Source organism: Aedes aegypti, chromosome 3, assembly GCF_002204515.2.
Source record: "Aedes aegypti strain LVP_AGWG chromosome 3, AaegL5.0 Primary Assembly, whole genome shotgun sequence".
Classification (NCBI taxonomy): Eukaryota; Metazoa; Arthropoda; class Insecta; order Diptera; family Culicidae; genus Aedes; species Aedes aegypti.
Window position 1 is genome coordinate 339,743,991 of NC_035109.1, and position 26,037 is coordinate 339,770,027.

The 26,037-nt window shown below is 37.9% G+C and overlaps 1 protein-coding gene across 4 annotated transcripts in view; it reads left to right on the forward strand.

Moving 5' to 3' along the window:
- Positions 1-9,311, forward strand: part of LOC5577739 (ras-related protein Rap-2a) — a 439,757-nt gene extending 430,446 nt beyond the window's left edge. For all 4 annotated transcript variants that reach the window (XM_021851731.1, XM_021851734.1, XM_021851735.1 and 1 more), the window contains one exon: positions 6,474-9,311. In XM_021851731.1, the coding sequence (XP_021707423.1) occupies positions 6,474-6,631 (158 nt within the window). In that variant the 3' untranslated portion in view covers positions 6,632-9,311. The remainder of the gene's footprint in view (positions 1-6,473) is intronic.
- Positions 9,312-26,037: the final 16,726 nt, after the last annotated feature.

The window sequence follows — 26,037 nt, forward strand, 5'->3', positions numbered from 1 at the left end:
TATCGTTAAAAAGTTATAAACAAATTCATGTTAAATTTTAGTCCACTTTCACCTTAAAAATCTCCATTCTACGCAAAATGACGCAGCTAGTTTCATGGCAACTTCAAGATCTAACTTTCTATTTTTGCATACAGGTAATAACTTTTGGAAACAAAAGGTTTTTTGCAGTGTTTTTGTATATCTTTGTGATTACACGTCCAATTGAAACTCTCTGGCGAATTTGAAAGCCAATGAGTTATTCATAAGTATTTTCTCGAAAACAGTTAAAGAATTTTGTGTGCTAAATTTTTACCTACAGTTGTGATATTAAAAAAACACACTGAAAAAAAACGGCCATTTTTCTTAGAATTTTGGTCAATCCAATGCTGAGGAAATCAGCCATGTTTTTTTCAGTGAGTTTTTTTTAATAAATGTCACAAGTATTAAGTATTAATTTAGTATACAAAATTAAGAAAATGTTTTTGGTAATACACCTACGTAGTGAGAAAAACTCATTGCCTTCCAAATGCACCATAGACGTGTAATCACAGAGATATGGACAAAACACTTTTGTTTGTTTTTTAGGGAGTGAACCCAGACTTTTGCACGGGAGTGTTAATCGTTCATTCAACAATTTTAACTTTAAATTCTCCCTGTTAACTTCAATTTTCTTGTTAAGGGCTATCGGAGTAAGTAATCCAGTATTAACACCTTGAGACACAACTTCAATGAAATAAAAATATCAAAGAGTGCCTTACAATTTAGATGAAAATATGGCTGTACAAGGGAATTAATGGCATAATGGAAACATTTGACGATTTCTTATTTTTAGATTATGAAATGCCAATTCTTTGCAGTCTGTTAGTTTTCAAGTATTTGTTTTTTTTTTTCTTGGTCTGGTTTAGCTGACATGTTCGCCACTTTCCATCAATGTTCATCGTCTTTCATCAGACTGCATAGTAAAATTTTTCGAGAATCCAAAACTAAATTGATAACAACATACAGCCAAATTCCTGACCCGCAAACTTACACAACTAGTTTACTAGGGCTAAAAGTCTCACTAAAAAAATAATTAAAGTGGTATTGCAAAGAAACGCATAGTGCTCCAATTTTCCTTACGTTTTGAAAATGGCGCAACAGTGAGAACTGGTACATGTTATACATTGTATTGAAACCAAAGAATGTTTGTATTAAATATATCATCATAGCTTTATAAAGCTTGTGAAATATACCTGACTGAAATTGTACCTCAAGGTCTTAATTGTCCAGTATTCTTAGTTGCTCCGATGTACCTTAACAAGAAATTTGTAATTAACAGGGAGGGTTTAAAACTTAAAATTTCAAATTAACGAAATATAATCTGTGAAAAACACTGCAAAAAACCTTTTGTTTCCAAAAGTTATTACTTGTATGCAAAAGTAGAAAGTTAGATCTTGAAGTTGCCATGAAACTAGCTGCGTCATTTTGCGTAGAATGGAGATTTTTAAGGTGAAAGTGGACTAAAATTTAACATGAATTTGTCTATAACTTTTTAACGATAAGAGATAGAAGGTTTGCGTGTTCAGCAAAAATGTGTATTTTATTGATCCAAACAACTTTGTAGAAGGCTTGAAAAATGTGAAAAATTCTATTTAAAAGTTATGTACAAAAAACAAGTATTAAGGGGTGTCGAAGACAAAATGCTCCATATCTCATTATCGCGAATATATAGAAATTTTGCGTCTTCGGCAAAGTTGTTTGTAATAACATACTCTACAACTTTGCCGAAGACTTGAAATCTCTAACATAATTTTTTGAAAAAATAATTTTTTATCTCACTTTTAGGTGGATTGATCATCTTACCCCTAATACCAAAAGAAGGGCCTTTTAATATCAAGAAACTTCATCGAAGACACCAAACATCTAGAATCAATAGTTTTGAAGATATTCTATTTTGATCGTGAAATCGATGAAATAAATCACTGTGCATCCCAACCATGAAAATAGTATTCTGTGAAATTTTCAGCTTTCTAGGTGGTGATTTAAAGGTGGCCCAAAGACAATGTAGGTTTATACTAAAATTACTATGGAGAAATTTTGAGATATGTTCCACTAAAACTGTAATGCAACTCGAAACTTTTCATCCCATATTCGTAGAATGTATCATTCCCAGCTTTCTTTGCACCTTTGCTGTTCTTCCGACTCTATCTTCACAACGATTGCACATTTGCTAGTGAAACTTACACAGCGTAAACAAATTACTCCCAAAATTTCAATAGAAAATACCCAACGGTTTAAAAGTTACAGCCATTTAAAAGTGGTGCAATTTGATTCAGTACCCCCTTTAATCTATGCTCTGGGAAGTCGACCAAATTTTCCGTCCGAAAAGATTCTCGACCGGTGCGATCCGGATCATGACCATCAACTAGGTCTTGTTGAATAGTAGTTTGTTTACCGCTACGGCTATCTAGGCCTCTCAAACCATAAATTACTGCATCAAGCGTATGCTGGAATAAGGGCGTAAGTCGCATGATCGATTTATTTTCATCGATTTTCTCTTCTGTGAATAAAGCTGACGATCTTGCATCTTGTCATCTCTATATACAGAAAAGAGGTTCGATGAAGAGAAAATGGTCATGCAACTTACGCCCTAATTCTAATTCAGGAATTCCTCGAAGGATCTGGAATGATCCAAATAAGAAAAATCTCTACGGGATTTTTTTTTTGAGTTATCCTAAAGAATTCCAGAAATGCCTCCAGTTATTTCTTCATAGTTTCCTCCAGTTAAATCTTTACTTTCGATTACTAAAAAAAGTTTTTAAAGAATTCTTCAAAAATGTTCTCCAGGAACTCTTCCATGGATTTCTCCACCGTACAACAGGAGATTTCTCCAGGAATTCTTCAAGCAGTTTCTATTGATGTTCGTTCAGAAATTCCCCGGGAAATTCTTCCTCCAAAAACATCTGAGGGAAAATCTTTACAGAGATTCTTGCAGAGTTGTCTTCAAATACAAAAGCTAAATCCCTTCAAGGATTACCCCAGCTATATTTCTAGAAATTCCTCCATGGATACTTGAAGGGATATCTCTAGGTAATCCTCTCGAGATTCCTCCAGAAATTACTCCGGAAATTTAATCAGGAGTTCCTCCAGTGATTACTCCAGGAGTTTCTCCAGAATTTCTACCAGGATTTTTTTCAGGGATTCTACGAAAAATACCTTTACTACATCCTAAAGGCATTCCTCGAGAGTGTCTCTCGGAGATAAAAAATCACTATATAAGTTACTGCAAGGATTTTTCAGATAATTCTCCAGTGATTTCCCCAGCCTTTTTTTATGCACGCTTCCAAAAAATCCTCCAGGTATTGTTGCAAAAATTTTAAGGGTTGTTTCTGATGATGAAGTATCCCTGGAGAAATTCTTGGGGAAATCTCTGGAATTTTTTTCAGAGGAATTCTTAAATGATGCCCCAGAGGAATTTTTGGAAGCACAGAACCTGGAACAATTCTTGCAGTAGCTCATCTAGTGATTTTCCTGGAGTTATGCCTGAGAGAATTCCCGGAGGAAACTCTCGAGGAATCCCCTGAGGAAATCGCGCATTTATTTTTTGTATAACCACTGGAGGAATTGCTGGTAGAATCCTTGGATCTATGGAGGAATCCCTGAAGAAATTTCCGGAATCATTCGTGCAGGAATCTTGAGAGGACTACCTGGGAAAATACCTTCAAGTATCATTGGAGAAATTTCTGGCAATACTGCGGGGAAATATGTGGAGTAATCCTTGAAGGGATTGTCCTGAAGGAATTTCTGGAGAAAGCCATGTAAATATCTCTACAAGAATACTTGCAGAGATTTTCCTGAATAAATCGTTGGAGAAGTCTCTGGGAAGATTACTGGAGAAGTTTCTCAAGCGATATCAGGAAAAATCGTTCGAAGAATCCATAGAGGAATTTCTGTAGGAATTTGACCAACCCCGCTAGAATTCCTGGAAGCACCGCGCTTGCCTGTTCAATGAAAAGTAAGCTGTCGAGACGTTGGGGGTCGCGAACCCCAAGTTTGGGAAACGATTATCTAGAAAAATCCTTATGGAGATTTTCCTGCAGAAATTCCTCAAATAATCCATGAAGGAACCCCTGGAAGTATTGCTGGAGCCCTATCACAACTGGTCTAAATGTATAGATCAAAAGTTGTTTCTGGAGAAACTCCAGAAGAAATCGACTAGATCGGAAGCGATTATCTTGGAGGAATTTCTGTAAAAATCCCTGGAGGGCTCTTAGAAGGAATTTCTGAAAAAATATCTGAAGAAATTCCGGGAGGAATCTCTGTAGATATTTTGGGAGGAATCCTGGTTTTCCTGAATAAATTTCTGCAGGATTCACTGAGAATCTATTTGAACTGAGCCACAAAACTTTGCCGCATGACTTGTAGAGGTTCTTCTCACGCTAAGGACGTCTGTCATGTGAAGGATGATACTAAAAACTTTGTATGCGCAAATTACGGGGGCAACTTTTGGGATCGCCATTCACGTAGGTGAGTCATCGTGACTCGAACCAGGCAGATGAACGGTGACATTTTTCGTTCACGGATTTCTCCAGGTAGAATCTCCTATAATGCTCATTTTTCAGTTGACGATCGCTTGCTTAAGATTCATACCCAGGAGGTATATTATAATCATGCTCATTCACAAACTAATTTTGTTTCGTCGGGTAGGCGATCGAAAATTTTAATTTTAAGTGCATCAACCCAAGGAAAATCGTATGCCTATATCGTAGCAGTTAATTTAAAATTTATAATGCCTATTGAACTATGTAGCATTAAATTATACAGCTTGCCTGCTTTACAAGACATCTCCTACACGTTAAATAACACAGCGTAACAAAAATGACATTTTTGCGTGTCTCAAGAATCAAATTATGTGTCTCGAGTAGATTTCGGATTGCTGAATCTGCTGCAATTCTCAGAAATGTTCCAGCACGTCACTATTTTTTGCTACAGGTCGTCAAAGTTGTATAAAACACTAGTTTCATCGATGTTTGCATAATATTTAAGTGTGATTTATCATAATTTATAGTGATGTAATCCACCAAGCATGCGAAATAGGACTTAAACTTTCATTTCAGATATAATTTGGTTGAAATTGCACGATAAAATCTTGATTAAATAGATTTTTCCCCATACGAAATTCTTGTATGGCAATTACAATACTTTTCTAAACCACCAAAAAATAACTTTTCAGCATGAACTTTGAACTTTGTTGATAAGTATTGTTATACACATGAAGTTTGAATTAGGTACAAATTAAGCAAATAATTTGCCATTCATGCTGGCAAACTTGCATGCAAGTTGGCTGAAATAGTAAAATTTTGCATTTTCAACAGCTAATATCTCATTGGAGAAGGCATCGACCGTGATTGTTTTATATTCTATTTTGTTATGGCTATATCGGTCATGCGACTCAAAGCTAAAGGGAGTGCGTAGAAGATTTTTTCAAATGATAGAAATGAATAGGTTGATAGGCGTTGCAAAGGAGCGACAAGATTTAAATTATATTAGGTGGTGAAAATTGAGCAAGCCATAAGTCAGTAAGCATCGATCTTACTGACATTAAAATGGCTTGCTCAATTTTCACCTCCTAATATAATTTAAATCTTGTCGCTCCCTTGCGACGCCTATCTACCTATGCATTTCTATCATTTGAAAAAATCTTCTATAGACTCCCTTTAGCTTTGAGTCGCATGACCGATATAGCCATAACAAAATAGAGGCTAATATCTCAAAAAGTAGACGTGCTTTGATATTTTTGAAAACGGCAACGTATTCAGCAACCCCGATTTAAGTAAATAGAGGTATTTTGGTGCTTGAGACAAAAACGTGTTCCGCAGTGTAATAACTTATGACTTATTTTCACTTTGTTTCAATTCAAAATGTTAGGTTTCAGTACTTAAGATGAAGATGCATCAAAGCCAAACCTCAAATTTGCAAGAGCACAAATCTAGAGAACCAGACAGCTGTTCGAGCTGAAAACTTAATCGATTGGTCACACGCTGGTGGTGACCAATCGATTAAGTTTTCAGTTTGAACGGATGTTTAGTTATCTAGATTTGTGCTCTTGAAATTTTGAGGTTTAGCTTCGATGCATCTTCACCTTAATAATCAATTGAAAATATTTTTCAATGTGTTGCCAAAATCTGGAAGAAAATGTTTCCAAAAACGGGTGTGGCTAAAACCGGGGCTAGGCAAAGGCGTGTGTTGCCAAAAATCGGGAAGGCACTGTAGAGCTAAAATACACTAGAGCACTTCAAAACAACACATGAATATAAAAAAACGAACGCCATTACTAGAACCAAATCATCCCCATCAGCAGTAGGCCAATAAGGTGTCCAGCCATTTGGCCAAATGCCGTTTGGCCGAATGCCATTTGGCCGATTTGGTCGTTTGGCCAAAAATGCAACGGAATCTGCCTTATACGAACTTCCACGCTTCTAATATATTCTCCATTCTCCTCATTCAATTTTCAGGAAGCGCCCTCGCTGAGCTGTGGGACTGCCCGTTCATCGAAGCCTCCGCCAAGGACCGAATCAACGTGAACGAAGTGTTCGCCACCGTCGTCCGGGAGATGAACATGACCTCCGAGAAACGCCAGAAGAAGAGTTACTGTTGTTGTACATTATTATAGAAGTGGCATTAAAGGCGTAATTTTAAACCAAAACCCCACGTTCCCTCCCCGTCCCCGCACATCGTAATTGTAGTATCCCCAACTATATCGTCGTCGTTCCTCGTTGATATTGACCCTTCCCCAAGAAGTCCATCATGAATTGAAAACTCCAAAGTCCCCGCCCGCCCTCTATCTTTAATTCGTATATAAATATAATTAATTGTAATTGTAATGGTAAATCAATTTTTGCGGAAACCAGATGGGCCATTGGACGGAATCGATCCATTTATCAGCGAATGGTGATTTTTTTTTGCGAATGTTGGAAAATCAGGCAATTGAGCAATTAAAGGGCTGGCCGGCAGAAAGCAACACTGAATCCTGGAAGAAAACACAAAAAAACTGGAAATTATATACATATTAAATGTAGTAACGATAATAATTAATGGTAACTTAAACTGTACACCGAATGTGAAGTAATGACATGATAAAACTGCTAGAATTTGAGAGAGAAAGTACGGGCGAATGCGATAAAAATAGGTCGTGAAAGGGAAGGTACGTTTGAAGTTGTGTTTTTTACTAAGATTGATGTACAATAAAAGAGAAAATGGAAACAAGGCAAAAGGAAATTGGAAAGCTCGGTGAAGCCGGCGAGGATTGTTAAGGTGAAGGACATACTCTTCTATGATAAGAGAACGGATCAAGAACGAGGAAGGAAAACAGCCGCGCCTATCTGTGTATGTAAATCTAACGTTTTTTCGAGGTTAAGCCAACAAATTTGTCTAGAGTATATTTTTAGCAAAGGGGGTAAAATGAGCATGAAAGCGAAAGGGCGAAAGAGAAACAAGTACCGCGGCAGGAGTGCGGAATCAGAAAGGAAAATACCAATTTTTCCATTTAGTCAGAATCAATTCTTCTTTCGTTTTTTGGGTAAAAATTGAGAGATAGACTTGGTCGGTTAATGTAGTGATTATTATTTACAATTAGAAACGCTATGCTCCCTGGAAGCGTGGAACGCTGTGAAAAATACTTGATATTGTATGTAAATCTGGTAGTTCTATCGCGACTTTAATCAGGTTTCAAGTTCACTTTATGGTCTATAGAACTGTGGCAAATATTAGATTTGAGCAAGGACTTTCACTCATATGAAAAATTCTGATTCGATTGAAATTAGAGTTAGATGTTGCCATTCTTATCGTGATGGGGAATTAATATTTTCCATGTTCACGATTTATGCAAGCAATTGAGTAATTTTAATATGTACCTACTAACATCTTGATGAATTATAATTTTTCGTTTTTTTTTTTTTTTGTTGAATACAGAATACGTTACAACGAAATTGGAACGATCTGTTTCAGTCAAATTCTACATTGACATTTTAAAACTATTCAGTTTAAAAGATCTGCTTCAGAGTATCTTGACTATTTTTGAAGTTGATGTTGTATAATTTTTGTCCTGATGAAATGATTTTTTTCTCAGAATTTGGGTCGTCCCCTTGATTGTAGTTCCATCTAACCATATGTATGTGTAGCAAAAAGACATATTTTTCGTGGATTTCGATTGAAACGCGATTCACTCAATGTAAGAAAATATATTTTCGGTGCTTAATGAAAGTTCTTGTTCTTAGAGTAAACAAAAAACAGCTAACCACTTGAAAAATTGTCGTGCATTTGGTTTTACAAGAAAAATAGTAATACTATGATTCCACTTGTCGTGCTCTTTCCTCAGTTTTGTCTCCATTATGTTTAACTTAATAGGAAAATTGAAGCTTACTATTTGAACACCTTGATGGTTAAAACAAAAACAGTAACCCTATTTCCAGCAAAGCTTACGAAAAACGCAATTAGAAATTTTACCAACAAGCCAGCCTCACTGGGGAGCCATAGTAGGAAGGAAAAACATTACGTTTAGTTGTTATGTAAGTTTAGATAATCTAAATCTTCTTTTTAACGCAATTGAAAATAAAAACAAAAATCTACTGCAAAAAATCGTGAATACGTTAGCTTTTGTGTAGATATAAATACCTACGAAACTATAGATCACTCTATTTGCCAAAAATAATAAACGAAACCCAACTTCTCAAACTGAGTTCATCGAAACATATTTGTTTTCCTGTCGGGACGAAAAACAATTGTTATTTTGGTTTCATTCCTTTTCTTGTACAACCTATTGTCATTTTGTAATATATGCGAAACGCTGGAACGCTATTCTATTTTCCAAAGTGAACCGATGAGATTTGAAAACGTAGATGAGAATGGAACTCTCTGACAGACACTGTAACGCGCCTATCACCGTGCTGAGTATAAAAGTAAAGTAATGTGGAAAAGGATCATTTTTGTAAGAGTTTGGATAATGTTCAAGCAACAATGCTACTGGACGATGGAAAGCAAACCTAACAGAAACCTATTTTTATCAGTAAATTTTTGTATACACACATACAAGAAAAAACACATTTAATCATTCAATCGATGATCATCAGTCTCAAAATGTAAAAAAATACAAAAATTCAGAGGACATTCGTAGGCAGATGAGAGTGAAAACGCAAACAAACCAACATACAAGTAATGCAAATGTTGTGCAGTGATCTAAAATTCCAAAACTAGTGAAAACAATGGCAAAGGAAAGCATCAGCATGATGACGAAGAAAAAAAGAAGAAAACAATGTGTAATAAATGAAACAAGAAAAACTGAAAAATAATCGTAACTGTGGATGAACCGTGCTACTTTTGTGTTCAGAATGAAAAAGAAAACCATTAAACTAGTAGTTCCCAACCGGCGGTCCGTGGATCCCCAGGGGCCCGTGACAATCTCTCAAGGGGTCTGCGGAGTCGTTGCAACAAAAAGTATTATTTTTTATGAAACTTTAATAAGTTATAAATAAATAACAATATCACCAAATTTTGATAATTGACATATTTAATAATATTTGAAAATGCTCATTACATCATGTGGGGCCGCTGGACTACTTAAGGAGTACAGATCTTGGATTACTTTATATAGGCAATCGCCCAACATCTATGGTATCTACTAGAGAAGCAGTGTAGGACATAACGCTCTGCTTGAAAAGAATCAGTCACGAGTTGACGAATTTGCATGTATCAGATGAGGAATCGTCATCTGATCATCCTTACATCTTCTTTGAACATTCTATTGTAACTTCGCAGATTTTGCGATTTAGGAATCCCCGGTCAAGTAACTGGGAACCCTATATTGAAATGATTGCGACCATATTTCATGGATATTCTTCGCCCATTGAAAATCCAAGTAATTTGGATGAAGAAGTATGTCCTTTGTGGTCTGTGAAGACTACAGGAGGGACCCTATGGTGGAATTCCGATCTGACTGGACCCAGGAAACAATGTAGAAGGAGTTGGAACAGACACCGTTCAGTTGGATCAGAGTCGACCAAGTCGGCTCGCAAGGCTTACAAGAAGGCTCTTTGTTCTGCTGAACGATCCGGCTGGAAAAAACATTTGTACAAATGTTTCAATGGGCACTTAATACTTTTGCTCCTTTCAAATGTCCAGGAGTGGACTGGATTTATCCTGTCCTGCTCCAAAAGGGATTTGAGTTTATCAAACATGTTTTGAAAAAGCTACTTGTAAGCAGTTTTGCTACCAGTTATATTCCCAGATCCTGGCGTGATATTACTGTAAAGTTTATCCCGAAAGGAGGACATGCGTCGTATGAAGAAGCGAAGAATTTTAGAAAAATCAGTCTGACCTCTTTTCTTCTGAAATGTCTGGGACACATTATCGATCATCACATCCGTGATGTTTATTTGGCAAACATGCCCCTTCATGTAAATCAACATGCTTACCTGGAAAGACCATAGTGACTCTTTTACACAAAGTTATATACGATATCGAGGAAGCATTCACTCAGAAGCAATCCTGCTTTGGGCGGTCCATTAATTACGTAAGACAATTTTTGGAGTTTTTCAGCCCCCCGTCCCCCCATGGTAAGATTTTTTGTATGGACATTTAAAATAATGTGTATGGCGCGTAAGAAATCTCAAACCCCCCCTCTCCCCATAACACCTTACGCAATTAATGGATCGCCCCTTTGGTGTTTTCTTGGATGTTGCTGGTGCCTTTGATAACGTGTCTTTAGATGCCATATTGAAAGTTGCACGAAACCATGGGCTACCTACTATGATTACCATTTTGATTCATGAAATGCTCAACAACCGACATCTCTGCTCGACATTGTGTCAAGTTTGCGATTTGGAAATGGAGTGTTTGCAGATGCCCCAAAGGGGAGTCTTGTCACCATTTTTGTGGAATCTCGTAGCAGATACGCTATTTTGGCAACTCAATAATAGCGGTTTTCCAATTTATGGATTTGCCGACGACTATCTAGCTCTGATAGATGGTATGTGCATAAGCATGGGCTTCGGTCAATTCCGGCGAGCCTTTGGTAAAACCTGGGGATTCAAACCCAACAACAGTTGTTCGACCAATATTGGTATATGGATGTCTTGTGTGGTAGCAAAACGGCGAAGTGAGAACAATCCAATCTAAATTGGGTAATCTCCAAAGGATATGCTTGATGGCGATGTCTGGTGCGTTCTCTACAACTCCCACAGCAGCGCTCGAGGCCTTTTTCGGTGTTGCGCCACTACACATACATCTTAAACAAAAAGCACTTTCTTGGTCTTACCGTTTATGGGTATTGGATCTACTGGAGAAACATCCAGTGAATCGTAGATATACACACACTTCGTTGTTTCCACTTTTGGTGAATTGGGACAAATTTGTCCTTGCTCCAAGTGATCTCACAATTTCTTGTCACTTTCTTGACAGAAAGTTTGTCACACAATTCTTGTCACGAGTCTGGCTATTTAAAAAAAAGTTGGATGGGTTGTGTGCAAGACACGACCGCAGTGTTGACGTTGGATAGCCTTGTGCTGGTTCAAAAAGGATATGGTTTCGAAAATGGTCTCAATGGAGGGCCGATTATTTGGGCGGTTTTACACATAGTTCAGTTTGACGCATTCCATTTGTTAGAGTGAAATAATGATATTTTTGTAAGAAATATGATTCAAAACAACTCATATTCTTAGAGGCCCTGAAAAACTATAAGGGTACATCCCTATGGGGTTATAAGAACTGGTAATGTAACCGAATTTGATCTGGTTCCTGTTACTCGTTTTGACTTCATACTGTTTTCAATGTTCGAAGCTTTCGTAAATAGTTATGCATATAACGATTTGCAGCCAAGTGTACGTTTAATCATGTTCAATTTGGTCAATCAGTCGTCATATTTATCTATGAAAATGTGAAATTTCACTTCATAAAGAATATTTAACAGCAATGTGTCTATAGAAAGTAATTCGAGGATTGTAATAAAAGCTCCAGTCATCGCTTCGTTGATCTTAAGGTTTGAGAGAAATATTATTCATTGCTTGGCAATGTGATAAATAAAGTCGGAAATATTACTCTCAACTCTTTTACGCACATTCGGTGGCCCTGAAAAGGGCCAAAGGCTTTGTTAGCTCGGATGCTGTCATAGATAAATAGCACTACAGGATGTTATCAGTTGATGGCCATGGTTATTACGGGAAATCCTCGACGCAAATGTATAAATTTGAATAAATTCTCTGCTTATGCGCTGAGCAAGCTGAATGTTTCGTGGTGTGGATGGCACACATCAGCAACAGGTATTGGATCACACGGCTGAAGTCGAAATCTGGAAATGTAGCTCAAGTTTGAAACCTTGAGCGATTTCACAAGCCAAACGCTCGATTTGTCTAATAATAGTAGTAATGATGCCTAACGGGCTTGATTCTTGACTGCACCACAGATGAGTTCATCACGAGCCGAAATCTCATAAACCAGATGCTGATCAACAGCTCAGCAGGCTTCTGGCTGCGAGGTGCTCCTCGCTAAGCAGGTTCGGATGAGCTCTTACCAGCTCGAAAGCAAAAATGGAATGAAACCGAATCTGGCGAAGGAAGCATCTTTTAAACCCTTAGATTAGCAGCTGATGCTCCTCCCTTTCGTGCTCTTCTCTTTCTAGTCGACCAATCTGGGAAATGGGTATATACCAATAATGGGTTGGGCTTAGAATTACTTGAAAATTGCGGAAAATGATAATGCGTGAGAAATTGGTCGAACATGAATAGTTGGAAGTGTTGACATTTACTAAGTATTCAATGGTAAGCTATTGATAATCTATAGTTTTCTTTAGCATGAAGGAAAATTTCTGATCCATGAGTGCCAGAATTATGAAAATTGTTCAATAAAAATTTCTTTTCAAAAGCATTCTGAATATGTCGCAATTATGTTACATGTGTTCTCATAAAATATGGCAAGTCTAAGAAGCTGTTGGAAATGCCACTCTATTTTACAATCGTTGTGAAATGTTTATTTGTTTATTATTGTAACTCATCGGACTTATTAGTCTAAATGATAATAAAAGGAGCAATTAATACAACTAACAATACATTATCATCAACATTCAAAAAGTGAGAATCACACTAGTCGTAATCGCGTAATACGGTTGACAAAACGTTTAGCAGGTTCATCGAATTCATATTCATCTTCCACAATGGAAAAGGTCCTTAACATTGCAGAAAAAGGCTCGTTGTAACCGAAAGTGGTGCGATGAAATCGATGTTGGATCACAGCTGTGTTGCGAGTCCATCTGGAGGCGCGAAAATCGATTCGGGATAGCAACCCTGGAGTGTTCAGTTCGTTACTGATAATTTTAGCTGCAGTGGAAATCTGTGCAATATTACGCCGACGTTCCAACGTGTCCAGATTGAGAAATTGTCTTTGCAATGATTTCCGTCATGTGGGGTATGAAGGTCAGCTTAGTGTCCAATTGAACACCAAGGTCGCATACTTGATCTACTCTGTTCAGTAGTATACCATCGATTTTGTAGTCAAAGATGATAGGGCATTCAATTCGATGGAAAGTCATTGCAGAGCATTTTGTGATGCTTATCGTCAATCGATTTCTTCGGCACCAATTTACAAATCGATCTAAGAGGGCTTGCAAGTGATGACAGCCCTCAATTGTTCGAACTGAGACGTAGATTTTTGCATCATCCGCAAATATGGATTTACAATTTGGTCCAAGTAGCAACGCAGCATCATTGATATACAGAGAGAATAGTAAAGGACCTAGATTACTTCCCTGTGGCACACCCGACTTGTTAATAAACGTATTTGAAAGCTCATTACCAAACTGCACATGCAGCGTTCTTCCAACCAGATACGAGCGCAGCCAACAAACTAGCCTTTCGGAGGCACCTAATTTCAGGAGTGTGCGAAGAAGTATCTCATGGTCAATCCGATCGAATGCGGCTTTCAAATCTGTGTAGATAACATCAACTTGTGCCTTACTCTCCATTTGGTTCGCACAGATGGTTGTGAACTCAAGTAGATTAGTCGTTACCGATCTCCCGGGCATGAAACCGTGCTGATCAGTTGAAATGTAGTTCATCGTTTGGTTAATCAGGAAATTTCCAACTATAATCTCGAACAGTTTGGACCCTGCAGACAAGCTCGTAATTCCTCGATAATTCCTTACGTCGTGACGATCACCTTTCTTGTGTACTGGAAACATAAAAGATTGTTTCCAAATTCCTGGGAACACTCGCTGATCAAATGACTTGTTGAAAATCCGGCACAGTGGCTGGGCAATGGCATCGTAGCATCGTACGTAGACAATGGCAGGAATTTTGTCCGGTCCAGGAGTAAACGAGTTTTTCAGCTTTTTAGTTGCAGAGATGACCATCTCAGGAGTAACCCTGAATGAATCCATGTCGACGATGTTCATTGGAACAGCAGAAATTGAAGCGCCAGCTCACAAGCAGAGGCGTTCGTATTTGCGTTGGAGTGGTCAAGATACACGTTGGAGGGTATGCTAGGATTTTTCCTTTTCGAATCAACGAACTTCCAGAACTCTCTTGGATTGCTTCGTAAACTAAACTGGATGCGTTGCACATATGAGCGATAAAGAGTCGAGTTAAGTTTGCGATAGGCTTGGCTAGCGATATTGAAATTTCGTTTGTTGGCATAGTTGCGATTGCAACGCAGTTTCCGTTGACATGAGTTCTTTTTACGACGTGAATCGCGCAGTAACGGAGTGCTCCACGCAGGTGAGACAGGCTTGCGTTTCGAGGGAACATTCGTTTCTAACCATTCAGTTATTACGTTGCAAAAAACAGTTGTCATATCGTCGATTTCCAAATTATTCAGCCGAGAATCCCAGTCAAATCCTTCGAGAAATGATTGTAAGGCATCGAAATCAATCCTTCGATAGTTCAGCATATGAGAACGGTGGTTAGAGGTACTGTTTCGTAGTGGAGTGCATTCAGCAATAGGAATTGAAATAACAAGCGGTGGGTGGTGATTGTCAACACGGAGTAAGGGTGTGACCGATTCATCAACTGTGAGGTGAAGATTATCAGACCCAAAAACAAGATCCAGAGTACGACCGAGCTGATTCGTGATCGAGTTGTACTGATGCATATTCAAGAAATTCATTCCACCAATCAGTGCGGAGCTAGAGGGAGTAATCTGGGATTCAGAAACAACGGTTTCCTCTTCCTGTCGTAGCCATTTTAATCGGGGTTGGTTGTAGTCTCCACACACAACAACAGCACCATCGTCTTGTTATAAATCGCATAGTTCCCGAATAGATGCAACGTGTGTTTCCATTACGTCAACCAATCTGGTTTTATCGGGGGGTATGTAAATGGCACAAATGAATAGTTGCATTCTTTGCATGCTACGCAAATTTGCTCAAGATACCGACCATGGGAGATTTCGGCCAATGCACTAGTATAACGCTTTGAAATAGCTATCAAAACTCCACCAAAACACGTCTTGACACTGTTGAGATCACTTCTATCGCAGCGATAGACATTGTTCGAGGTACCGAATAACTGAATAGAGTTGATTCGATCATTCAGACCTGTTTCAGTCAAGACTATTATGTCAAAGTTACTATCACAAGCCGCAAGGAAGAAGGCATCAATTTTGCTTCGCAAGCAACGAACGTTCTGGTAATATACCCAGATTTTCCTACTATCGATTGCATGAGAATCCACAGAAACGCTGAAAATTGATGAAATTTCAGGCAGGTTTACGTTACAACCAGACGCAGACTTGCCTGACAAAGGTTATCGGGAGATCCTGTCACCAACCACGACCGAAGGCCCAGGACGACTACGTTGGCAGGAACTGACAGCATGCACGACTTGGTCGGGTGGCTCGAGGACTCCCTTAGGGCTGCTGGCAGTGCGTCCTAAGTGTACACAGCAACATCTAGCGGTAACGGTTTGACCTGTATGTGCTACAGAACTTCCTGATTCGGAATGAAGGCTTGTGGAATAACAGGGATGTACAGTGAAGCGGTGGCTAACGATTAATTGGTCGCTAGAGCAGGTGACAGTGTTATTGGTGATGGAATCGAAGTTAACGTGGAAGGCTTCCGAAATTTTGGAGCGGCAAGATCCTCGAACTGCCGGAATAAGACGCCTTCGGACCATGTTGAAGGATCGAGAGCCTCTTTCAGCAAAGATGGGTCAAGACCCACCTTGAACGAGATGAAGGACATGTTGCTTACGTCGGCACCCTTGGAAACCAACTTTACGGCATCAGGATCGGTTTCCAGCTCCAGATTAGCCTTTACCATTTCAGCAATTGCCTCATCAGTTACATCTGTTCTGATGTGTGACAGATAGAGCCAAAATTTACTTGCAGATTCTTCACAAATAGGTACAGAAACAACGTTCAGGTTATGCTGCTTCGATCCAGATTGACATTCCAATGGTATGCGTCCAATAGGAACAATCTCACGAAGCCGTTTAGCAGGACGATTCGGTTCGTTAATCAATGGCCATCGATTGAATGTCGGAGCTGTCAAAGCAGGCTTAATCAAGATCTTTTTTATCTCTGTTTGCAAATTATTGATTGCATCAGTAAGCGACGTCAAGGGAGTTTTTTCGTCCGCATGTCGTGTAATGGCTCGTAGATGAGAATTCTCAAACAAATTGGCACATTTGTCACACATCCAAAAGAGGTTTCTGCGGTGGGATGTGAAATAATTCATCAGAGCGCGTGACACGCCAGAGCAATTCATATGAAACACACTGCCGCAATATTCCTGGCATGTAACGGAATCAATGCCAGTAATTTTGCGCAACAATTTTCCATGATTGTAGTATGCGAATCGAAAGCGCCGGTGATGAAACACTATGTCGACGACGTTCAGGAACTTGAACTGGAGATTGCACGCAACTGCAGTTTCAATTTTTTGACGCAAGATGGCGCTGCACACAGAAAAAATGACGTGGGGGATGAAGAAGGTAAGACTTTGTCACCACTTCACCAAAAGTCACTTCACTGATTAAGCACAAATTAGCCCAGCAGACTATAAAACTTCGATAACACTCCGGAGCGAGAAACACGATGTATAGATTGATTGGAAGATCAATAATAAAAACAATTAAAAACATATAAAAAACGAATTAAAAATCACGGTAGTATTCTACGCGGTTGTAAACAAGCCAGTGTTGCCGATTGATGTTGAGCACTCTCACCCCGACGGCACTGCAGCAGCGTTTGCGAATACAGTATCAAATTGTCGTGCCATCAATTATTCATTAGACAGTTTCACAAAAATAAAAATTTCTGGGATTCAACCAGTCACCCCCTAGTCCTAGTTGCAATGCTAAAACAAACTACCAGACAAATTTTCATCCAATTTGGAGAAGATTAGGAGGTGCCTCAAGTCGAATTTGTGTTTTTTGGCTATTTTTACATTCAAAAAATTCTAATGAGAATTTGGAAAAACGAAAATCAAAATAAATACCATTAGTTGAACGTATTATTAGTATTGTACAACTTTTGAGAACACTGTGTGCCGATTAGAGATGGTTTTGATCTCATAAAATTGATTTCTGTGCGTTAAAGTACCTGTAAAACATACATTTCTCTACAGTTTTCGTTCTACAAGATTCATAACCTCATGCCTAATCATAAAAGTTCAACCGTAGTATCATTCCTTTGTCATTTCTGAACATTATTGTAGTACATCATCTTTGTAACCGAATTACAGATAAATTGTAAAAAATCGTCGGAAATACGACATTCCTCATTTCCCTGCATTTAAAGCTGCTGCTAAATGGCGCAATTGCTGACATGCTAAAAAATTGAACATAGTAGCTTTGCTTTTTCAATGATAGATGATGATTGCAGAAAACAGCTATCAAATGTCATCAACGCAGTCGTGTTTCAAACAACATTGGCATTTGATGCCAAGCAATCACATATGTGATATAACCCCGAGGTCAAGCTTCTCGACTACCGATCTCAAGAGAGCGCGGTCAAAACCTGACCAAGCTCTCTCAGTTAATAACTGTGGAAGTGCTCATAAGAACCTGATGGCTCCCTTCTTCAAGGTAGAGCTGGTGCAGGTGTATAATCTCGTGAGCTAAAGCTGAATCAGTATTACCCACTTGGTAGATACTGCACTGGAAATATATGCTCTTATGTGTGGAGTGAGATCAGCACCTCACGCTGTTGATAATGGGAAAAATCATATACTTCTGTTCAGATAGTCAGGCTGCTGTAAAAGCTCTTGCTTCGGCCAACTCAAGGTCGAAGCTTGTTATCTTATGTCGAACTCAAATTGATGAACTGAATTCAGTCAACTCTGTATACCTTGTATGGGCACCTGGCCATTCTTCCATCGCTGGAAATGAATTGGCTGATGAGCTAGCTCGCGATGGAGCACTGCATGACTTCATTGGCCCTGTGCCAGCTATTCCAATTTCGGAATAAGTGAAGCTTCAGATAAATTCATGGGTGGCTACTCAGAATATGGAACATTGGAATAGTTTTGAGACGTGTCGTCAAACAAAGTTTTATACTACTGAGTCATCTCCAAAGGTTTAAATGTCTTTAACAAATCTGCCAAAGAAGAATAGCAGTCTTTTAATCAGAGCTTTGACTGGCCACTGCTGACTCAAGTATCATATGGCAAATATTCAGCGTGCTGACTTATTTGTGTGTTTTAGTTGTGATTCCGATTATGGAACTTCGTATCACCTAATATATAACTGTCTAGTTTTTGCGCAATTGCGATTCCAATTACTTGGTAAACACTTTAGGCAAGTGATTAATGTTACCCCAAATCAGCTGAATTAAAAATATATTATACAATTTTCTCAACACGTTTAGAAATTTCAGAAAACGAACGGTAGTGTATGTTCTACCCACCAAAAGTATGGAATCGCTTCATCTAGTATTGCAACACCCCAGTTGAATATTGCAGCATCCCCCAAAAAGTTTAGCATCACCTAAAACAATAATGTTTAAATATGATGTAATATCTCGGAATCCTTTCTTTCTACAAAGTTACGGTCTTCGGCAAAGTTGTTTAGCAACCTTATGGCGATTATTTCATGCAATTTTTAATGCGTTATATTGCCGCTACGTGGCGCTAGTATGCATGTCAAAATCATTATACTCCAGCTCATTATTCCGACCACCTAGAAAGTATGTGTCTTTAGCAAAGTTGTGACGAACCTTGAAAGCATTTTGGGGCAGCACTAATCAGTTAACAATTTTACCGCTACGTGGCAGTAGTGTGGTTGTAATTTGGTCATATTCCAGTAGACTTTAGCTCTTGATCACAGCGAGACAGCTTGTTTAGTTGGAAAATTTGCCGCTGCGTGGCGGTGGTTCCAGGTCATTTGGCCGAATGCCGTGAAATACAGCTAGCATGCATTTGTAATAAATTTCCAAGCTGAATTTCAAAGAACTTGTTCAGCTTATTCTGATATACAAACAATTAGCTTCTACACAGTTAAAAATAATGAAGATTACACGTCATGTGAACTTCATTTATGCGATGTAAACATGACGTCAGACGATTATAATAATTTTAAACTACGTTATGGAAAAACCCGTGATAATTTAATATATTTTTGCTGAGTCGATAAATTGAAAAATCTTGAAAACACTTGAATTATTTCACCGACCGAATTCGATAAATTTCAAGCCGAATCTTGCTGGTTCTATTAGTTTTTTAAAGTTTTCAATTCCGAAGAACCCAGTAGAACGACGACTGTTAGACCGTGCTAGGAAGGTGTAAACATAATGTTTCATTTTAGTCACCTTTCTGAATAAAATTTGGACTGAATCAGTTTCTATTTTTTTTTAACTCACCCCAACTGCGCCGAACTGTCCTAGATCATAAAAAATAGTATTTGTATCACGCTAATGATGAATAGAGTAGCGTGATGATGTTGCGCGACATGGTGGAAAAGCTTCATGTTGTTCATTTGAAAGTAAAGAGTTCGCTCCAATGAGCTTTGGTAAGCTCTCTGTTGGTGGTGAAAGAAGAAAACAAGCAAAGCACTTCACCACTTCTACGATTGATTTGGTCATAACCGACTCTGATCAGCTTGGTAGCGAACTAGTTAAATACTCACGCTGATTTTGATTCTGACCATGTCCTTGATACATTTGAAGCGATTTTCGATCCTACAAGCACCACATTCAATATTTTTCGAGCCGATTGGAATACATATGAATCGATAGCAAACTTGATGTAAAATTGATGTTGCATAGCTTGATATTGACAATGCTCTCGAAGCTTTAACCATTTCCATTGTTGAAGCCAGTAGCATTGCAATTCCAAAATGTAAAGTAAAATTCGAATCCTTGATTATAGATGTTGGTCTTATACTTTTGATCCGTTTTAAAAACGTGAAGAGAAGGCAATTTCAACACATTCGCTATCCTGCTGTGAAAATGATATGGCAGGAATTGCAAAAAGAAATTAAAAAAACGTTTTACTCAATTACTAAACAAACAACTAACCTCTTTCGAAAATTAACTAAAATTTTGAAAAAAAAAAAAACCTAACGTTCAACGCTCCGTCATCGTAATCATCGTCATCATCGAAACTTCAAAAGCAGTTTTTCTGTTCAAAACTAAAAAGTATTAGATGAAAATGTGTTCACTGTGTTTCGGTTGGAGAATAGAATACAGTGAACACATTTTCCTGTAAATTTTCTTGATTTTGAACGAAAAAGCTGCTTTTGAAAATTTCGAAATCAATGACGGATCCTGCCCCCTTAAAAGCCGATTCCGGCATTGAAAGAGGGAAACAAATTATTGCTAACTAATTGCGAAATAGCTCAAAAACTTGCTTTGAAATTTAAAAGCGTGTATTTAGGGCCCATCAATCCAATAGAAAATCAAGTTACTCAAGACTTCGAAAGCGTTCTAAATCAAAATACCATTTTCGAAAATTCCTGGAAGGTTGATTTGGAAGAAGTGAAAACTATTATTAAACTCAAAAATATGAAACCCCCAACGATGATGGAATTGTTAACATCCTCTTGAAGAAACTTACAGAAAGCAGCTTATCATTCTTTGTTGATATTTTTAACAAATGTTTTCAATCGGCATATTTTCCTGATGAATGGAAAAATCCCAAGCTTGTGCAAATTTAGGTTGTACCAAAAACCGGACAAAAATCTTGCAGAAAAAATAAAACAAAAATTCTTCTAGCTATCGTCCAATCAGCTTGCTTTCGTCCATCAGTAAACATTTTGAGAAGGTCGTTTTGAACAGAATGATGGTCCACATCAACAAAAATTCAACTGTTGCCAACGAACAGTTTGGATATCAACATGGATATTCTCCCACTTATTAACTTTTACATGCAACAATTTGATTCGTTCCAACAAATCGGAAGAGAATTCTGCTGGTCTTACTCTTCTAAACACACAAAAAGCATTCAACTGTGTTTGGCATGACGCCTTGATTGTAAGATTAAAGAAAAACTTTAATTATCCAACATAAATTGTTGGAATAATTCGAAGTAATCTATCGCATTGTACACTTCATGTTAATTATCAGAACTCCAGGTCTGAAAGACTTCTTGTGTTCCTCTGGTGTTCCTCTGAGCAGTATTTTGGAACCAATATCATACAATATATTCACATTTGACTTCCCTGAGTTACCTCAGCGATGTCAAAAATCTCAATCACAAAAGGATGACACAGCCCTCTCCACCAAAATATGAATGTTGAGTTATCGAAACAAATGTCAAATAAAATAATAATAATTTTAGACAAAAATCGTTGCAATCCTCTACTGCCATATATTTAGGTGAATTTAGGTTAAATTAATAGAAAGCGTTTCGTTTTCTCTTAAAAGCTGGTAAAATAAACTGACCCGTAAAAATATGAACTTCTACGGCAAAAAAATAATATGTTGTTAACAAAATGCTAATAAAAGCTTTTTTTTATATTTTTGTTTTTTTTTTTAATTTAGTTTTACCAAATTAGGATGATATAAAAAATGAAAGTAATGTTTGAAATGATTCATATGAAAGAATTAACACTGTTTAATCTAGAAGTTATCACTAATTCTTCTCATCGTGTAGAGTAGATGTAGTATCTTTACCAGTTTCGCATTTTTCATGCAACCCCTGGTTGTGATAAATTTAAAAAATACTTGAACACCTGTTAATGTATATATTTTTACCACTTTACATAAAAACTAATTCCAAAAGAAATCTTAAACTATTTTTTGGTTGAGCTTTTATCTTAAGCCTAGTAATGCAGCATCTTATTATCACAATAAATCACGTCAACGATCTTCGTATCTACTCCCTCTCACTGAACGAACTTCGGGTGGCTGAATTTTTGCCTTTCCTCCCGCATGGCGTCCATTTCCTCTTGCATTCGGTTTTCGTCGAACATCATGCCACCGTACGTTGGATACCACCCGGGACCGTAGGGGGATACCTTCGTAAAGTAGTAACGAAAGTGCGGATTGTTGGCCTGTTCCTTGGGTAGCTGTTGCTCCATAATCGAAGGCTTCACCGGCCTCCCATCGTCGTCCCCGGTCATCATAATCTCCGGTTCTTCGCTGGTCGGTTCATCCTTAATGGCTTCGACGGTCATATCCTCGTCTGGTTCCTTGTGCGGTTTGTACGCTTTGGACAGCTTCCAGAAAAGCTTCCCTGCTTCGGATGTAACGCAGCCACAAAGGAGGGCCAGCACCAACAGTATCAGAAGTAACTTCATAGTATGGATTTCGATCACGTGTTAATTGAAAGAGATGGTTACGGTTGATTACAATCGACTGAAGGGGCGGAACAGGTGAATAGTCTTTTTTATAGTGGACCAAAACTGGAATCACCTTGAAGATGTTTGGAAACTGCGCAACCGACAAGCATTGTGCTAGATTATCGAATGATTTAAATTTGTTTACCGTTCTATTCTTAGTGTTAACTACGATGAGAACATAATTAAAATTCAATTCGCATAACTAACCGGTTCTAGTGGCTCTTATAGTATGTATCATTATTCAACCAATCCTTTCTAATATGTTGTGTGTGAGTTATTATGTCTCGTTTTGTTGTTTCCAACTATTTCAAGATGCTACCGAAAGAACAGCTTTTGTGAATAGATAATTCTCCTCTGTATTCAAACAGAGAACATTACTGATTTCAAAACTGCTCTTCAATGTAATAGATGCAACGATGGATTTTGGAATGGCTGGAATCCCAAACATTTGCTCGATACACCTTATTGGGAGGTGAACCCAAACTTTTGCATTGATTCATTGTCGATTTGCTCATTGAATATGCACTGCAAATAAAACATCTAACCGTGTATAAAAATTCTCCATGCAAAATTCCAAATTAAATCTGTCGTCTAGATGAGCATCAATGGAAACTAAGTGACGAACACTGCACAAATAAGTGTAATATTGCGCATTTCTTTCACCACTGGACTATCGCAGAAGTTTTTACAAGTGCGGAAACGGTAATAAAAGTGCGCAATTGCATTAAATCTGGTAGGTGTCTTCGGGGGACATATTATTCGTAAATCAATGAATAAGTGCTCTGAAGACACCAACAGGATTCAATGCAGTTCCGCACTTTTATTCACACTTTCGCACTTATGAGGCCGCACTTCGCAGTCCAGTAGTGAAAGAAATACACAATATGACGTCTCAATTTCATTTGCGACATTTGAATTTAATGACGTTTCCTTTATAGATTGAAATAATGACATATACGTGTAAATTAAATGTAAAGAAGTCGATGTTATAGAAAAACATACGTAATGAAACTTTCGGTTGGTTTTCATTCACATTTTTTCGTTTTCTAATCCATTATTTTTATTTTCGTAATTTTTCACTTTTAAATTACATATACTACCCGTCATAAATACAGACTCACTCAAATAAGTATTGCAACACACAGCTGAATATTGAATCACCCTGAAAAGTTTAGCATCACCTCAAAACAGGTAATTTCACATTGCTATATCTCGAGATCCTTACGACTTACAAAGAAGCGATCTTCAGCAAAGTTGTTCAGGGGATAAAGGACATCCGGAAAGCGAACAGTTTAGTTCGCGATTTTGCCGCTAGGTGGCGCTAGTGAGCATGTAAAATTGAGCATTTTGAACTAGTTCTAGCTTGTGATCCATAAGAGATAGAAAGTTCGGGTCTTCGGCAAAGTTGCTCAGGGATTCAAGGAAATCCGGAAAAGGATCAGTTTAGTTCACGATTTTGCCGCTAGGTGGCGCTAGTGAGCATGTAAAATTGAGCATTTCAAACTAGTTTTAGCTTGTGATGCGAAAGAGATAGAAAGTTCGGGTCTTCGGCAAAGTTGCTCAGGGGTTCAAGGACATCCGGAAAGCGAACAGTTTAGTTCGCGATTTTGCCGCTATGTGGCGCTAATGAGCATTTCAAACTAGTTCTAGCTTGTGATCCATAAGAGATAGAAAGTTCGGGTCTTCGGCAAAGTTGCTCAGGGGTTCAAGGACATCCGGAAAGCAAACAGTTCAGTTCACGATTTTGCCGCTAGGTGGCGCAAGTGAGCATGTAAAATTGAGCATTTCAAACTAGACACTTTCAGACCTGCAGCACTTGAATATAAAGCGAATCAAACCTGAATCACTTGAATATGGAGCGAATCCAACATGAATCACTTGGATATGAAGCGAATCAAACATAAATCACTGGAAATAAATCCTAAATCTCTTGAATATGAAATCAATCAGACCTGAATCACTTGTACATAAAGTGAATCAAACTTGAAACATTTGAAAATGAAGTGAATCACTTGAAATCATTTGAACATCAATGAATCAAACCCAGTGAATCAATTGTCACCCAACGCGCAGCAACAAAGAAATTGTCATCTTCTATTCTTGTTGCAACAATTTTATTCCGCAACATCAGTTTATCACCACTTGAACAAAATATGACAAAGATTGATCACCAAGTGCGCAGCGATTTACTGGGCTTCGCAATGCAATTTTCTAGAACTTTCTACGTGTTAGTAAACATTGCCACATTATCAAACAGCATCCATAAAACAAATTTGGATTTGTGTTTAAAATAACTGAATAATCGCAAATTGAAAAGTTTGCAACAATGTTGCCTGCTGTGATTGTCAAGACAATTTTGCTTTTGATTGTATCCTTATCCGCAACAGTTGGGACAAACGGTTGTGATCGAGCTTGCTTTGTTGTTTGTTTTTCGTCTATTTTGATGACAATTTGATTCACTGATCAAACCTAAACCAGTCGAATATGAGAGAATCAGATAAGAATCACTAGGATATGGAACAAACTGAATCACTTGAAAATGAAATGAATCAATTCTGAATAACTTAAGAATAAAGTGAATCTGACGTGAAACACTTGCGGGTATGGAGAAAACTAAACTTGAGTCTATTGAATATAAAATGAATCAATCCTGAGTCACTTGAACATGGAGTGTATTTGACATGATTTTTGTTTACTCCATATTCAAGTCAAACCTGAATTTCTTGCTACAACTTGATACAGTGAAACCTCCATGAGTCGATATTGAAGGGACCATCGACTCATGGAAATATCGAGTCATGGAACAGCAATCCCTTGGAAAGCTGCTTCTAGGGACCATCATAGTAACCATGAAATTTTGTTTTTAGTATGGTTCCATGAGTCGATATCGAGTCATGGAACATCGACTCATGGAGGTATCACTGTATTATATCCAGCTTTTTACGCTAGCTTGCCATAAATTACGAACCACCCCCTTTTGACTTTTCTTGCCTTCACTATAATTTTTATGGTTTAATCGAAGCAAGCTTTGTGATGAAGAAAATTTTTGTTGTATACAATTCAATGTCAGAATTTATGAATCATGTTTTTACTTAATCAAAATAGGGAATTTTTTATCAATTTCATAATCTTTTATCTAAACATTTTAGCTCTACAAGGATCAGGATATGCACAAACTTTTTCTTAACCATCAACCTACTGATTACTATTGAAGATGCCTCTGGCTGGAAGATTAACCGTCAATTTCGGGTCAAAATTGCAGCGATTGTGAAAAGATCCTAAAGACTGATTGTTTTTCGTCTTTGGAAATGGCTCTCAA